Raw genomic sequence first — 15,418 nt, 5'->3', positions numbered from 1 at the left:
TCACTTAGGCAGCTCTGTGGAATGCAGATGACAGGACAAGAACGAAGGGAGGGAAATCAGTAGAGGCTAACGCGGTGTTCCGGGCAGGAGGTAACAGCATGGATAGGGTGGCTGCGGTGGCGATGCAGAAACACTGACGATGCTGGGATTTACTCTGGAAGTAGAGCTGACAGGACATGCTGATGGACTGAAGGTGGGTTAGCCTCACAGATTATGTACCCCAGCTCCCTCGCTTCCCAAGCAGGCCAACCCTCATGGCTTGCTTGCCATAAGTCACAGGGCCCCAAAGTGGAGTATCCGGGCCTAGAATGCAAGGTTTCTGACTCCCAGGTCAGTGTTCTTTCACTCCAGTAAAGGAGGAGTTGGAATTTGAGAACAGAAACTATTTTTTAAATGCTGTGAACCAATAATTACTTATATGTTCAATTTTTTTAAATTGTTGGACAGCTTTTTGTTGGCTTTCTTGACTCCCCACCTCAGAGTAGAAAGAGACAGATCTGGGGTGGGCGGAATCTCGGGTCTACCACTACCCACTCTCCGCCTGGTGGAGCAAGGACGGGTAGCGTGCGAGATGGGACAGTCAGAGGAGACCTCAGTGGTGAGGGAATGTCTGCTGAAAGACCGGAGGGAGGTTTAGGAGTGAGTGGGTCTTGCACGTATCGGAGGGAAGAATATTCCAGGGGGAAGACGCAGCTGGGGAGAAGATCCCCTGGCAGAAGCCTGGCATGTCTGCAGAGTAGCAGGGAGGCCAAGGTGGGTGGAGCAGATGAGAACAGCGGGGAATGAGATGAGAGCAAGACTGGGGCTGAGGGTCAGATGGCCTGAGGCTTTGTGGGCTGTTGAAGACTTTAGCCTTTACTCTGAGTGAAATGGGAGCCATCAGAGGGTGTGAGTTGATAAGTGACATGATCTGATGTTCATTTTCACAGGAGCCCCCTGCTGCTGCGGACCCACTGTAGGAAGCAAAGGTGGCAGTAGAAACTAGCTAAGAGAACACTGCAATCATCTCGGTGAGAAGGTGGTGACTTGGCTCAGGGGGGCTATGGCGAGACACAGTCAACCAATAAGATATACGGACTGATATGATATAGGATGTGAGAAAGAGAGCCAAACATTACTCCTGGGATTTGTTCTGAGAACCTGGGAGAATGAGCTTGTTATTAATGAGATGCAGCAGATGAGGAAGGAAGGGGTTTGGGTTTGCAAGTGTTGGGTGTGAGATGTTGGTCACATCCAGTGGAGAGGCTGAGCTGGCAGTTGAATATACAGAGTTTAGGGGACAGCTTTGGGCTGTCTATATGTGGGAGCGGTTGGCACATGGATGGTATTTAAAGCCACAGGACTATATGAAATCTAGTGAGTGTAGACAGAGGGTCAAGGACTCAGCCCTCGGCCACTCTGACATCAAAGGGACAAAGAACAGAGGAAGAACCAGCCAAGGAGACTAAGTAGTGAAATAGGAGGAAAATCAAGAGGTACACTGCTAGAATCCAAGTAAAAAAAGGAGGAAAGAAGCATCAGTGATGCCACATGCTGCTTACAGGTCAAATAAGACGAGGACTGAGAATTGGTAAGATGGAATAGTGATCTAACGAGAGCAGCCCCACTGGAATGGAGAGGACGAAAGCCTGACTGAAGTGGGAAAGACAGAATGGAAGGAGAGAAATGGAGCCAATGAGGAACAACCTCCTCTTTAGGGCTCTGTTGCAAAAAGGAATAGAGACATGGGCAGTAACTGGTAGAAGAAATGGGGGAAACAACGGCGTGTTTGTACGCTGATGGGAATGATTCAATAGAGGTAAAATTGTGATGTGGGAGAGAGGGAGATTGGATGGAGCCATATTCTTGAGCTGATGGGAGACTGAGATCTGATACACAAGTGGAGGAATTTGTTCTAGACAGAAATGTGCGTAGTCCAAGGTCATTGGTTCTCCAACACCAGGAAGACCTTGTTAAAGCACAGATTGCCAGGCCCCACCTGCAGAATTTCTGATTCTGTAGGTCTGGGTTGGGGCCCAGTAACTTGCATTTCTCACAAGTCCCCCAGTGGTGCTGCTGCTGGCCAGGAGACCAGTCTTTCAGAGATACTCATCTTTAACAGGCGGGAAGGCAGCATATGTGAGGGAAGCAGAAGTAATGACGGGAGTCTGTGATGTTTTGTTCTGGTTGCTTCGATTTTCTTGTCTAGTAGGAAGTCATTAACTGAAAGCAGAGATGAGAGAGGAAATGTCAGAGGTTTGAGGAAAGGGAGAAGGTATGAAATGGTTGTCTTGAGAGTAGGAGAATGAATTGATGGGGGAGATATTGACGTTCCTCCTGAGGTTGATGATCATGAATTTAAAATGAGACATAGGTTGAATGATTTTCTCCAGTCACACTAAACTGCAGGTGGATGGAAAGTTGGAGGTAACTAGGGTTGTGGTTTCTCAGTTGAATTTGATGAAGCAAGGCTGGATGTGGTGACTGACACCTGTAATCACAGCACTTTGGGAGGCCAAGGTGGGAGGATTGCTTGAGGCCAGGAGTTAGAGACCAGCCTGGGCAACATAACGAGAACTCCACACCACCAATAAAAATGAAAAAAAAAATTGATGAAGCAAGAGAAAAGGGCCAGGAAGTTGATGGTGAATACAAAGTGGGAAGGGGGATTATGATGAACCATGGAATTTAAGCTAGATAAGGAGAGAGATACAGCATGGTGAAGGAAAATGAAATACATTTTCTTCAAAAGTGGGTGCTTTCTTCTCAAAGCCTTACCCAACTTGTCTTCATCTCTCACCTCTCTGTGCTTCTCTTAGCATTGCTTTCTCTTCCAGCCTCATGCCCTTACCTTATAGTACTTTTCTCTACAGCACTCATTATCCAACAAATGTTTGTCTCTCCACCAGAATTAAAGTTCCATTGAAGGCACGGGCTTTTTGTTTTCTGGTGTAGCCCCGGTGCCTAGAACTGCCTGGCATGTAGCAGTCCTCCTCCATGCCATCTTCCCTATCCACTCCTGGCCGGCTTACTCTTCAGCCACACATCCAGGACATGCTTCATAGTTCTGCATCAAAATGCCTGGATCTGTAATGACATTCATCTAAAAACTGAGTGCCTAACTTTAAAAACAGAGAAGCTTCAGGAAAACAGAAATCTGTAAAGTTTGGCTTCCAATGCTTAAGAGCAAGATTACAAGGATGAGCTTCTGCCAAGTTGCTTTTGATGACTGAAACCCAGGCCCTTGGGGCACCGCTCACCCCAGGATCCCAGAAGACCAGACATATTAGGTTGTCATGGAGGCTCTGGGTCCTACTTTAGCAGATTACAGAACTCATGGAATCATGACTGGGGCAGGCGGTGCGGGTGTCGGTGGAGGGAGCGGACCCTGTGGATGGTTTGGTATTATTCCATTTTTGTAAAATAATTTAAAATTGTGTACATGCATATATTAGTATTTAGGAATTCTCATGCTACATATACTGATTTTACATGGCATAAAGTAAAAGTGTTTTTTAAAAAAAGGTTTAGAAGGCTAGATAGCAAACTGTTATACCAAGGTGTACAAAGACACTTTTTATCTTATATAGGTAACTGAACTTTTTTCCTTTAATTAGAAGAGGGCTACTAGTTAAAATCAGTTTAAATCTGTTAAAAAAAAAAAAATCACACAACCAAGTGGCTTCAGAGGTCATTTGCTTTTTCCAATGAGGAAATGTGTGCACAGAGCAATTCCCTGATCGCCCAGTACCACACAGCTCCGTGGGGACGGAGCAGGGCGCGGGGAGGCTGAGGCTGTGGAGGAGGGTGAAGAGGCGCGTGTGGTTGCCCCTGAGACAACGCCAGTATAGAAAGGGCAGATGTCCTCCTCTGCTCCTCCAGTGCTTTGGGCTTATCTCCCACAACTCCCAACTACGACAGAGTATTCCTTAAACTGATTTTTTTAAAGCAGGGGGAGTGAGGAAGGGAGTTCAGTTTCTTTCTTTCTTTCTTTTTAAATCTCTGTCTCGCTCCATCGCCCCTGGGTACAGTGCAGTGGCATCAACACAGCTCACAGCAACCTCAAACTCCTGGGCTCAGGCGATCCTCCTGCCTCAGCCTCCCGAGTAGCTGGGACTGCAGGCGCACACCAAGAGGCCGAGCTAATTTTTCTATTTTTTGTGGAGACGGGGTTGCTCTTGCTCAGGCTGGTCTGGAACTCCCGAGCTCAAGCGATCCTCCCGCCTCAGCCTCCCAGAGTGCTGGGGTTACAGACATGAGCCTCCACGCCCGGCCCTTAAACTGAATTCTGAGAAGACAAGAATCTTCATGTATTTCTTTGCCTCAGTGCTCAACGATAGCACCGACAGGAGCTCACAGAATACAGGCTGTGAGCTCGCAGGCGAAGCTCGAGAGCGGTCCGGAGACCTGGAACCAAGAGCCCTGAAGGGACTGGGACCTTCTCCAATTCACTTAACCTCGCCGAAAATGGTTTATACCACAGCATAGTCAACTTTCCACGTGCAAATCCAGCAGCTGTAATTAAACATTACAGTTCCAAAGAAAGGTTTCTGAGGGGTAAGGAGTTTCACCAGCTGCCCAGAAATCACTAGCAATGAGTGATACCATAAGTAGCATTCCCCCACAACGTAGAAAACAACTGATTGCAAATGGACTTAACAGATTGGGATCCTAGGGACACTTCTACTCTCAATCTCAGAACATTGATGACACACAGTCTAAAAATGATTTATTTTTCAAATAAAGGCCAAAATAAGTGGTAACATTCAAGTGCTATATTAGCTCCATAATGAAAACTGGAAAATTTTAGTACAAGATCACTTATTTTCCTCTCACAGGCAAAAAAGCTCTGAATCCTTAAAAGTTTCGAAGATGTGGGAACCAGATCTTTCAATACTTTGGGGAGGACTTCCAACGTTTGGGGTCTTTATTTACAGGGCTAAAAGCAGAAATTATGGAAGGATGTAAACCAACCCACGCTCACTGAGCCACATTCTAGGTGTATTATGCCAAGTAAAAGCCCTCTCCATAACTCCAGAAATTCATTCGTATATGGCGTTATGAAAGAAGGAAGAAATGAAGTGGTTAAGTTTTTGATTAGGCTAAACAATTCTCCACTTACGCCAGTAATAAAAAACCCTAGTTTAATAATCCATTGCAATTTGAAGAATTGTCTTAAAAAAAAGGATAGTTCCTAAATACTCCCAATAAAAGGAACCAGAGGCTCCTCGGAAAAATGAGTCTAAGGCATGGAAAATACAAGACTTGCCAAAAACATCTTGTAGTAACAGAAAGGAAGGGAGAACATGTCAAACAGGCACAAGAGCCAACTTGAAGAACTCCCAAATGCCAAAGCTGGGACAATTTGAGCAACAAAATAAACGACAGTCTTGACCCGTGGACTAAATACAACAGTCCATACTGATATAACTGAATAAATAAATGGGGAGAAGGGACAGCTCCTCATAGAACTAGTAAATTAACATTTGGCATATGCCACAGTAACACGTGTGGCAGGCAGTAATAATCTATAGATACCCAAAATTAGTGGGCCAAAGAATAGTTTCAAAATATATTCCCCCGTTACATATTAGAAAGGGAAAATTACTAACTTTACAGTGGAGAAACATGGCAGATACTTTGCCCAAGTGATCAAAGTTAACACCATCAGTAGTAAGTCATATCATCACGTATCTTAACATAATGCACTAAAAGGGGTACAGTGCTTTTGTGACATTCTTGCTAAAGAATAAACACAACCTAGTAGTGAGAAATCATCAGATAAATCCAACTGGAAGGGCGTTTTATAAAATTAACTGGCTATTATGCTCCAAAAGTGTCAAGTCATAAAAGATGAAGACTAAGAAAATAAATGCAATGTGGAATCCTGGATTGGATGCTGAACCAGAAAAAAAAGTGTGGTGACTGGCATAATTCAAATAAAGTCTGTAGATTAGTTACTAGTACTGTATCAATATTTACTGGTTTTGGTATTTTTACTATGGTTAGGCAAAATGTTAATATTTGGGAAAAACTGAGTGAAGAGTACATTGGAACTCTCCACACTATTTTTGCAAAAGTCTAAAATTATTTAAGTTTTAAAAAATAGAACATGTTGAGGGAAGATAGCCAAACACAGCTAAAATTGAGTGACTGTGAGATTTACACATTTTGTTCATTGTAAAGGTTAAAAATTCTTTGAATTATGACACTGATATGTAGGCGAGACTATTTGGTTTCCCCGAGTATAGTCAAAAGTTGATTCCCACTGGCAAAGTTATCTTTAGCAAATAAGAGAACTAGTTTAGCTGCATTTTGGGGTGTTCACTAAAACAACTTTTAGACCAAACTCTTGAGTGAACATACGCTAACTTTTTTTTATACTACAGAAAAAGCCAAAGCAGTTTTTAAGAGACCCATAAAATCTGCAAGTCATGGTGGCTCATGCCTGTAATCCCAGCACTTTGGGAGGCCAAGGATTGCTTGCAAGGGATCGCTTGAGGCCAGAAGTTCGGAAGTTCAAGACCAGCCTGGGCAACATAGTGAGACCTTCCTCATCACTAAAAAAAAAAAACTTTGCCTGTCATGGTGGCACATGCCTATAGTCCCAGCTACTCAGGAGGCTGAGGGAGGAAGATCATTTGAGGCCAGGGTGTAACGTGGCCAGGTGTGAAGTTGCAGTAAGCTGTGATGACACCACTTGCACTCTAGCCTCAGCAAAGGAGTGAGATCTTTTCTTAAAAAAAAAAAATAAATAAATAAAATAAAAAATGCCATAAAAATCCAAGATCTTGCACCCTCAACACTCAGGGAGGACTAGGTGTGTGACTCTGTTAGGGGCTCCAAATTCCTTTTGGTCTACTCCCAAAGCCATAACAGTATTTTCTTATGTGCTATGAAAATACTGGGAAGCAATGGCTTAAACTACTGAAGTGCTAGCATTTGAGATAATTTGAAATTATGAGATAATCTTGAATAATCTCATATCCAATTTGTGAATAGAGGAAAATCTAGTTAAAATTGGTTTTGACTTTGATTTTCTCTATTTTCCCTTTTGAAGGTAAAATACTAAACAAATAAGCCCAAGGGAGTCCTCTAGAAGGCACAGAAGTTTGGGGTAAGAGTGAAAACAATGATCTTACTGGGAAATCCAGTATCTTCAAACTGATGAAGACAGAAAGGACCCCCCAATTTGGAAGGAATATATTTCAAAAAGCTTGGGAGATACAAATATCCAGGAATAGAAATATTGTACTGGGCCTCTGGTAGGCAAAGAAAAGTTACGATTGGAAGTGTCAGCAATGATGCTAATTAGAAATCAGTATTTATTCATTTTATTGGCAACCTTGACTTTAGTAGCCTGGGCTATGTAGAACAGACTGAATAAGTCATTTTAGAGCAAAACTGTCCAACAGTATTAAAACCCATTTCCAGAACCTTTTCTTAGTATACATGTTATCGCATATTGAACTAGATTGAATTAGAACATCTTAAGAGCTAAAAATCTTTAAGGCAGAGAAGCCTCCAAACCTTTGGGAATAAATAAGAATTAATGAAATGCCATTACAGTTGTAAGGTTCCCAAAGGCCCAAGTCTACTAAAATTTCATTTTTGGGGACCTGCATTCATGTGGAATACCGTCTAACCTCCTTCGTACCTAAGATAGCGCGCCAGATTCTATGGAGTTATATTTAGCACAGTGCCTGGGACCTAACAAACACAAATATTTGTTGAATGAATGCTTTGGCAATGACTCTACTTTCTCTGAGAAGTATCCAGAAATAAAGCATTAAGAATACCAGCCCACTATGCTTTGCAGAGGTCATGGTTATCCAGCCCCAGGTACAAAGCAGGTCTGACTATTCCCTCTCAGCACAAACTCTCTAAAATTAGTTGCTGTCTCATCCCTCAGTACTCCTTATACTCCAAATCTTTCATAAACATAGCAGACTCAAATAATACTAAAAAGTACTAGGAGTGATGCTCAACAGGATCTCACGTTTATTGAGAAGTGATTAATGGTAAAAAGAAAGGCAATGCCCTTTCCTCATTGGCTGAACAAGAAACTGAAGAAACATACACTACACGTTTTACAATATTTTTCTCTTCCAAAATGCATTTCTGTAAACAAGTTTTTAACCACTGTTCTTAGCTTTGAAATCAAATTAATCCTGACTTAATCAGTATAATGTACAAGAACAGAACCACCCCTTAGGACTCCTAGTACTTTACTTTGAGTAACAAAGGGTCAGAGAAAATGAACCACCCTTAAAGACACAACCTTGGGGTAACACTGTTAAATTCTCCTAGACAAAAATTCTTCATAAAAATGTTCTTCCAGTTAGGAAGGGAAAAACCAAATTCCCACTTTCTGGGGTGGATGCCCAAAACCTTTGTAACTCAAGTGTTCTCCAAGTGCAAATGTCAAAATGGGAGGAGGAAAGGGTTTAAAAATTAGAGAAAACTGTATGCACTTACGGACTTAAAAATCCGAAAAACATAGTAAAAAGACAAAAAAACAAAGCATTATGCTCTGAAATCACAACCAAAGCCAAAATAAAAGGGACATTTTTCACCTAAACTACCTAGAGGAATTTTTTGTTTAGTTTTTTCTTTTTCTTTTTTTTTTCATTTTCCAGTTAAGTCCTATGTCTTTTGTGAAATTCCAATATTTAAACTGCAAGTCTGCAATCGTCTCTGAAGTCAATGAAATTAAGAAAAAAGTCCTAATTCTCTTGAAGGTCATTTTTTCCTTTTAGGATATGCAGATGCAACCGTTGCTGCAGTCTGTGCAGAACTGCCTTTCATTTCCCACGACCTTGACGTTCCTACAGAGATAAGAAAAAAGGGAACTGGTTAGTTAAAACTTATCTGAACATGCTTAAAAATGAAAATTTCATAGATTAGCTCAATAGAAATTTAATTATTTATAGTAGGTAAATATTCCTTACAAACAAAAACTGGCTTTTACTTCTCATATTTTAAACCAAAACACTCAAACATCCCAATTAGTACAGAATCACTTTTCTTTGACTTTATTTATTTTTGAGACAGAGTCTCACTCTGTCGCCCTGGCTGGAGTGCAGTGGCAGATACTCACAGCTCACTGCAGTCTAATATTCCTGGGCTCAAGCAATCCTCCTGCCTTAGCCTCCCAAAGTGCTGGGATTAGAGGTGTGAGCCACTGTGCCCGGCCTGCATTATTTCATCTTTTAAACAAACTTAGTTCCTCTTCATAATGTGCAATTAATTTTAAGTGCCATAAACACCTGTGTTCAATTATGCCTCAAAAATCTATCTGTGAATCTTAGCTACACAATAATACCAAGAGGACCAGTATAAGCTGTGTCTTAATGTAAACCAATATGCCAGAAGGCTTGTTTTAAACGATGCAAATTACAAATGGTATTAGCTGCCTTAATATCCTGATCAACATCAAGAAAACGCCATATTGCTATAATTCAATCTGACTAAATTGTTCTATTTCCAAATACAGTTTTGACGTACACACAATAAGCTTATATATTTACAAATAAAGATACCACTGATCTCCTTAGAGATTATAGGGATACTTAAGCATTCACATCCTATCATACTGATAAATTTGGAACCAGTAAAATAACTGTCAATGATTCACAAGATTTTAAATACTAGATAAAATTTTTTTTTCCATTAAACAGAAGTGTAGGCCAGGCACAGTGGCTCACACCTATAACCTCAGCACTCTGGGAGGCCGGGGCAGGAGGATAGCGAGGCCAAGAGTTTAAGGTTGCAGTGGGCTATGATGATACTATCTAGCCTGGGCAACAGAGAGCCTGTCTCAAAAAAACTAATAGTAATAATAAAATAAAGTATACACTGGAAACAGTGAGAATTAGGATTATTCTTGAAGGTTTTCGCACTGGCCAAATCTGTCACTTGAGTATTACCTACCATTAATGATACATAAACAACTATCATAGTAATATCTGAATCAGGCAAGAACTATCAGTGAATGCTAAAACAAAAGGGTAAAACTTCAATGAGAGATAAGATACTTATATAGTCTCAAGCAATTTTCCCACATATTAAAAGGAAAAAATAGTAACTTTATAGAGGAGAATCTGGTAGACAGCACACCTTACACAAGTGAGCATAGTTAACATTACCAATAATGGTATAAACATATCTTGTGTCTCCTAGTAGATGCACTGAGAAAGACAACATCACTTGAAACAGCGAAGACTGAAAGACTGAGACCTGAAACCAAATGTTACTCAACTGGAATCTGGACTACAAAGAACTGCTATTAGGGACATTAATACAACTGGTAAAGTCTGAATGAATCTCTGTGGTTAACAGCATTGTGTCAGTGTTAAATTTCTCGATTTTTATAAATGCACTGTGGTTATATAAGTGCACATCTTTGTTCTTGGGAACTACACACCAAAATATTTAGGAGAAAGGACATGATGTCTGGACCTTAACTCTCAAATGATTACAAAAAAAACTATTACATACACATTCCCAAAAAGGATGACAGAGAAAATGTGGCAAGATACTACATTGGTAAATCTGGGTGAAAAGTCTAAAAGTATTTCAAAATAAAAATTGGGGGGGATGAGTTTTCATGTAATCCCTCCGCAAAAAAATTAAGTTCACTAAAGTTATGTTTATTATTTTATTTTTAAAAGTCTACTCAACAGCTTTCATAAATCTTTTGGAATAAAAAAGACAGGAGATTCTAATTCAAGAACTTTATTTTTTGAGACAGGGTCTCAACTCTGTCACCTGGGCTAGAGCATAGTGGCATCAACATAGCTCACCGCAACCTCAGACTCCTAATAAGCTCAAGCAATCCTCCTACCTCAGCCTCTCCAGTAACCAGGAATATAGGCGTGCCCCACTATGCCTGGGTATTTTTTCTTTTTTCTTTTTTTTGGGGTAGAGAGACAAGGGTCTCACTCTTGCTCAGGCTAGTCTCAAACTCCTGGCTTCAAACAATCCTCCTGCCTTGGCCTCCCAAAGTGCTAGGATTACAGGCGTGAGCCACCACGATCGGCCAAGGACCATTATTTTTAACCACTTTTTGACATGCAAACTTTTTAAGTTTCTATAAAAGACTTCTCTTACGGCAGTTCTTTCACTTTTGTGACTATTTCCTATTACCACTGGGAATAATTCCACTAAGTGCTTTGACAATTCATGGTCAAAGAGCTTCACTTGTAGGTAGGTCAGGTGTATTTATTTACATTTCTGATCAACCAAATCTACCCTGGCAAAATTTAATAAAGAAAAAGCAAGCAGGAAAAAAGAGGAGACAGATGGGCCGGGCGCAGTGGCTCACATCTGTAATCCTAGCACTCTGGGAGGCCGAGGTAGGAGGATCGCTCGAGGTCAGGAGTTCAAGACCAACCTGAGCAAGAGTGAGACCTTGTCTCTACTAAAAATAGAAAGAAATGATTTGCACAGCTAAAAATATATAGAGAGAAAAAAATTAGCCGGGCATGGTGGCACATGCCTGTAGTCCCAGCTACTTGGGAGGCTGAGGCAGAAGGATTATCTAAGCCCAGGAGTTTGAGGTTGCTGTGAGCTAGGCTGACGCCACGGCACTCTAGCCAGGGCAAAAGAGCGAGACTCTGTCTCAAAAAAACAAAAACAAAAACAAAAACAAAAACAAACAAACAAAAAAACCAAAGAGGAGACAGACGATGGATGTATAATAAAGGGAGAAGAGCACATAAAAGCAAACATGGACCTCCAATGGATTCAAATCCCAGTCAGAATTGCCACAGGTACAACATATGTTTGTGTTCAGTTGGATACACGAGCTTTTATATATGAAGATGCTACTGGCTCACTGTAGCAGTGGAAGTGGTGTGGCAAAAGTTGCTTTTCCCTATGATGCTGTCACGTGGAGTCTGTCTGCCATTCTTCTAACCTAGAGCCATGTACAAGGCAGCTGAAAATCTGTAGTCTTGAGAAATGTCATAGTGAGACCTATGGTGGGAGCAGGCTGGAGTGACCAGTCCAGCTTAAGCTCCTGTCATGGAATGGCTGTCCGTGAGTACAAAGAGGTAAAGGCAAGATACTAAAGCTCAAACACAAAATTAATTATAAAGCCCCCGTTAAACAGAAATCGGCCCCAAAGCTAAGAAGAGTAAAGGAAGATGGCATTCCTAGGTCTAAAAGTAGGTAATAAGCAAAGAATAGAGAAAAACAGCAGAGAAAGTACCTGTCACAAAATTTCCACTAGGACAGTAATTCCAAATCTTTAAAGATAAATTTGGCCGGGCGTGGTGGCTCATGCCTGTAATCCTAGCACTCTGGGAGGTCGAGGCGGGGAGATCGCTCAAGGTCAGGAGTTCAAGACCAGCCTGAGCAAAAGTGAGACCCCCCCCCCCCCCCCCGTCTCCACTAAAAAAAATAGATAAGGATTCGCTGGACAACTAAAAATATATAGACAAAATTAGCCGGGCCTGGTGGCACATGCCTGTAGTCCCAGCTACTCGGGAGGCTGAGGCAGAAGGATCACTTGAGCCCAGGAGTTTGAGGTTGCTGTCGCCTAGGCTGACGCCACGGCACTCTAGCCCAGGCAACAGAAAAGAAAGAAAGAAAGAAAGAAAGAAAGAAAGAAAGAAAGGAAGGAGGGAGGGAGGGAAGGAGGGAGGGGGGAGGGGGGAGGGGGGAGGGGAAAGGAAAGAAAGGAAGAAAGAAAGGAAAGGAAGGAAAGAAAGAAAGGGAAGAAAGAATGATAGATTTGAGCCAGATGAGGTGGCAATGCACCTGCAGTCTCAGTTACATGGGAAGCGGAGGCAACAGGATCTAAGCTTAAGCCCAGGAGTTTGAGGCAGTAATGCACTATAACTAGGCCTGTGAACAGCCACTGTACTGTAGCCCAGGCAACACAGTGAGACCCCCACCTCTTAAAAACAAACAAAAAAGATATTAACTAAGAATGAACTGGAAGATGACATTTCTAGCCCTCAACATCAGATCTGTGGCTTAAATAACTAGAATTAATGCCCACACCACTCTATCCACCCACTCCACTTCAGCCCCTTCTCACATACATTCAGTAAATCTGCCTACTTGGCTTTCCTCTATTTAGCATATTATCCCTCCTAGTACTACTGCGTTGTCCTATCATTCCTCTCCCTCCACTTTTAAGTGAGCCATAAAATGAAGCATATTCATATTTATTTGTTGAATATAATTTCATTAACTTTAAAATCTGATAAACGTTTATACCCACCCATAAATTAAATCTATATAGCCCAACTAATTTTTCCTATGCCCCCATGGGCCTTGATAGAAAAGAACACAAAGTTCAGTGTCCCTGGCTGATAACACAGAATGCTTAGATAGGCTAACATGAAAAAACTGTGATTAAACCAAAATCACTTTCATTGCTTTATATGGTTTATAGAATCAATCTTTATAGTCTCCAGTGCTGTCAATTAGAGTTCAGTGAGTCTAATGGCAGATAGACTGAGTTACATATAATATTCTGACTCCGACAGGCAAAGGAGCAAAAGTATTTTTTAATCACTTTTCCAATTTAAATGATATAATATTTTATTAAAGCTATCTTCTATCTTCTCATTACTTCTTGAGCTTTTCTAGGTGCAGAATGGACATTTCAGTTGGACTGAATTTCTGGGAACTGAAGTAGTAGCACAAAGATGAAATAAATGCATTAATTATCTTTCCAACCCTCTAATTCTTTCCCAAGACTGTTAATTAGTAGCTTAATGCCTATATACATTTCAAGGAAAGGGCCAGGTGTAAAAAGCCTGAAAATATTTAGTCCCTGAATAATAAATCTGACCAGTCATTTCTCAAATGAGAACAAAAAGCAAGATAAATAGATAAAATAAGATTTTCTGGTGTAACTGAAAGTAAAATCCAAAAACACTAGTTCCAAACCAAGTGAAATGGTTTGCCAGGCTTGACTATTCTCAAAATCATTCCTTGGCTCTACACTAAGAAATAACATCTGAACTGAAACTAATTTCCCAACAAAACCAATTTCTCAAAACACTTTGGAAATACTGATTTTAGCTGGTATTATAATTGTATTAGAATACAATTAGGCAAATATTTTTAATGGTTCGTCAAACCCACCCCCAGCAAGGATATTCTGCATTTAACGGGTAAATTCAGAGAGAATGAAGTAATCATTAGAATACGCTTTCCACTTACCTAATATTTTATCCAACTCCCCTTTCAAAAAATTTCTAATCTAACCATCCTCAGTACTTCCATAGCACTCTAGTACAAGCTACTGTCATCTCTCACTGGAACTTTACCACACTTTTTAACTGATCTTCCTGCTTTGACTCCTGTCCTTTCAGTCTATTCCAAGGATTAGATCCCACAAGGGAAACCCAGCAGTACTATTAAGTACCATGCCAAAAGTTATTGAACTTTATGACTGATCCAAACAAGGGGTGTCGGGGGCTATGCGCCTGAGATTATGAATAACAATCATTCATAAAAGCCCTGTGTACAAACACCTCATTTATACAATCATGCTCTGCATAATGGCATTTTAGTCAACTGACCACATATAAAAGGGTGGTCGAGTTAGGATTACAATGGACCTGAAAACTTCTTATCACCTGGTGATACAGTCGCCGTAACAACATAGCACAATACATTATTCATTTGTTTGTGGTGATACTGGTGTAAACAAATGTACTGCACTGCCAGTCATAAAAGTACAGCACATAAAATTATGTACCATACATAATACTTGATAATAAACAACTATGTTACTGGTTTACATATTTACAATACTTTAGTTATTTTAGAATATATTCCTGATGCTTTTTTTTAAAAAAAGCTAATTACAAAACAGCCTCAGGCAGGTCCTTCAGGAGGTATTCCAGAAGAAAGCACTGTTATAGGAGATGACAGCTCCATGTAAGTTACTGCCCTTGAAGACCTTCCAATGGGACACGATGTGGAGATGAAGACAGTGATATTGATGATCCTGACCTCTGTGCAGGTCTAGGCTAATGTGTGTTTGTGACTTAGTTTTTAACACAAGTTTAAAAAGTGTAAAAAAAAAAAAAAAAAAAATTAAGCCAGGCATGGCTCACGCCTGTAACCTTAGCACTCAGGGAGGCTGAGGCCGGAGGATCCCATGAGGTCAGGAGTTCAAGACCAGCCTCAGCAAGAGTGAGACCCCCGTCTCTACTAAAAATAGAAAGAAATTAGCTGGACAGCTAAAAATATAGAAAAAATTAGCTGGGCATAATGGCGCACACCTGTAGTCCCAGGCTACTCAGGAGGATCCCTTGAGCCCAGGAATTTGAGGTTGCTGTGAGCTATGATGATGCCATTGCACTCTAGCCTGGGCAACAGAGTGAGACTGTCTCAAAAAAAAAAAAAAAAAATTAAATAGAAAAAAGCTTAAAGAATAAGGATGTAAAGGAAATACTTTTGTACAGGT

At 40.9% G+C, this 15,418-nt stretch overlaps 1 protein-coding gene across 4 annotated transcripts in view; it reads right to left on the bottom strand.

Annotated features, from left to right (window-relative positions):
* Positions 1–7,549: 7,549 nt before the first annotated feature.
* YTHDF2 (YTH N6-methyladenosine RNA binding protein F2) overlaps positions 7,550–15,418 on the bottom strand; it is a 30,409-nt gene continuing 22,540 nt past the window's right edge. For all 4 annotated transcript variants that reach the window (XM_069477562.1, XM_069477560.1, XM_069477564.1 and 1 more), the window contains one exon: positions 7,550–8,807. In XM_069477562.1, coding sequence (XP_069333663.1) covers positions 8,784–8,807 — 24 coding nt within the window. In that variant the 3' untranslated portion in view covers positions 7,550–8,783. The remainder of the gene's footprint in view (positions 8,808–15,418) is intronic.

Source organism: Eulemur rufifrons, chromosome 8, assembly GCF_041146395.1.
Source record: "Eulemur rufifrons isolate Redbay chromosome 8, OSU_ERuf_1, whole genome shotgun sequence".
Lineage (NCBI taxonomy): Eukaryota > Metazoa > Chordata > Mammalia > Primates > Lemuridae > Eulemur > Eulemur rufifrons.
Note: the sequence above shows the minus strand (reverse complement) of the source record. Positions and strands in the feature narration are given on the sequence as shown.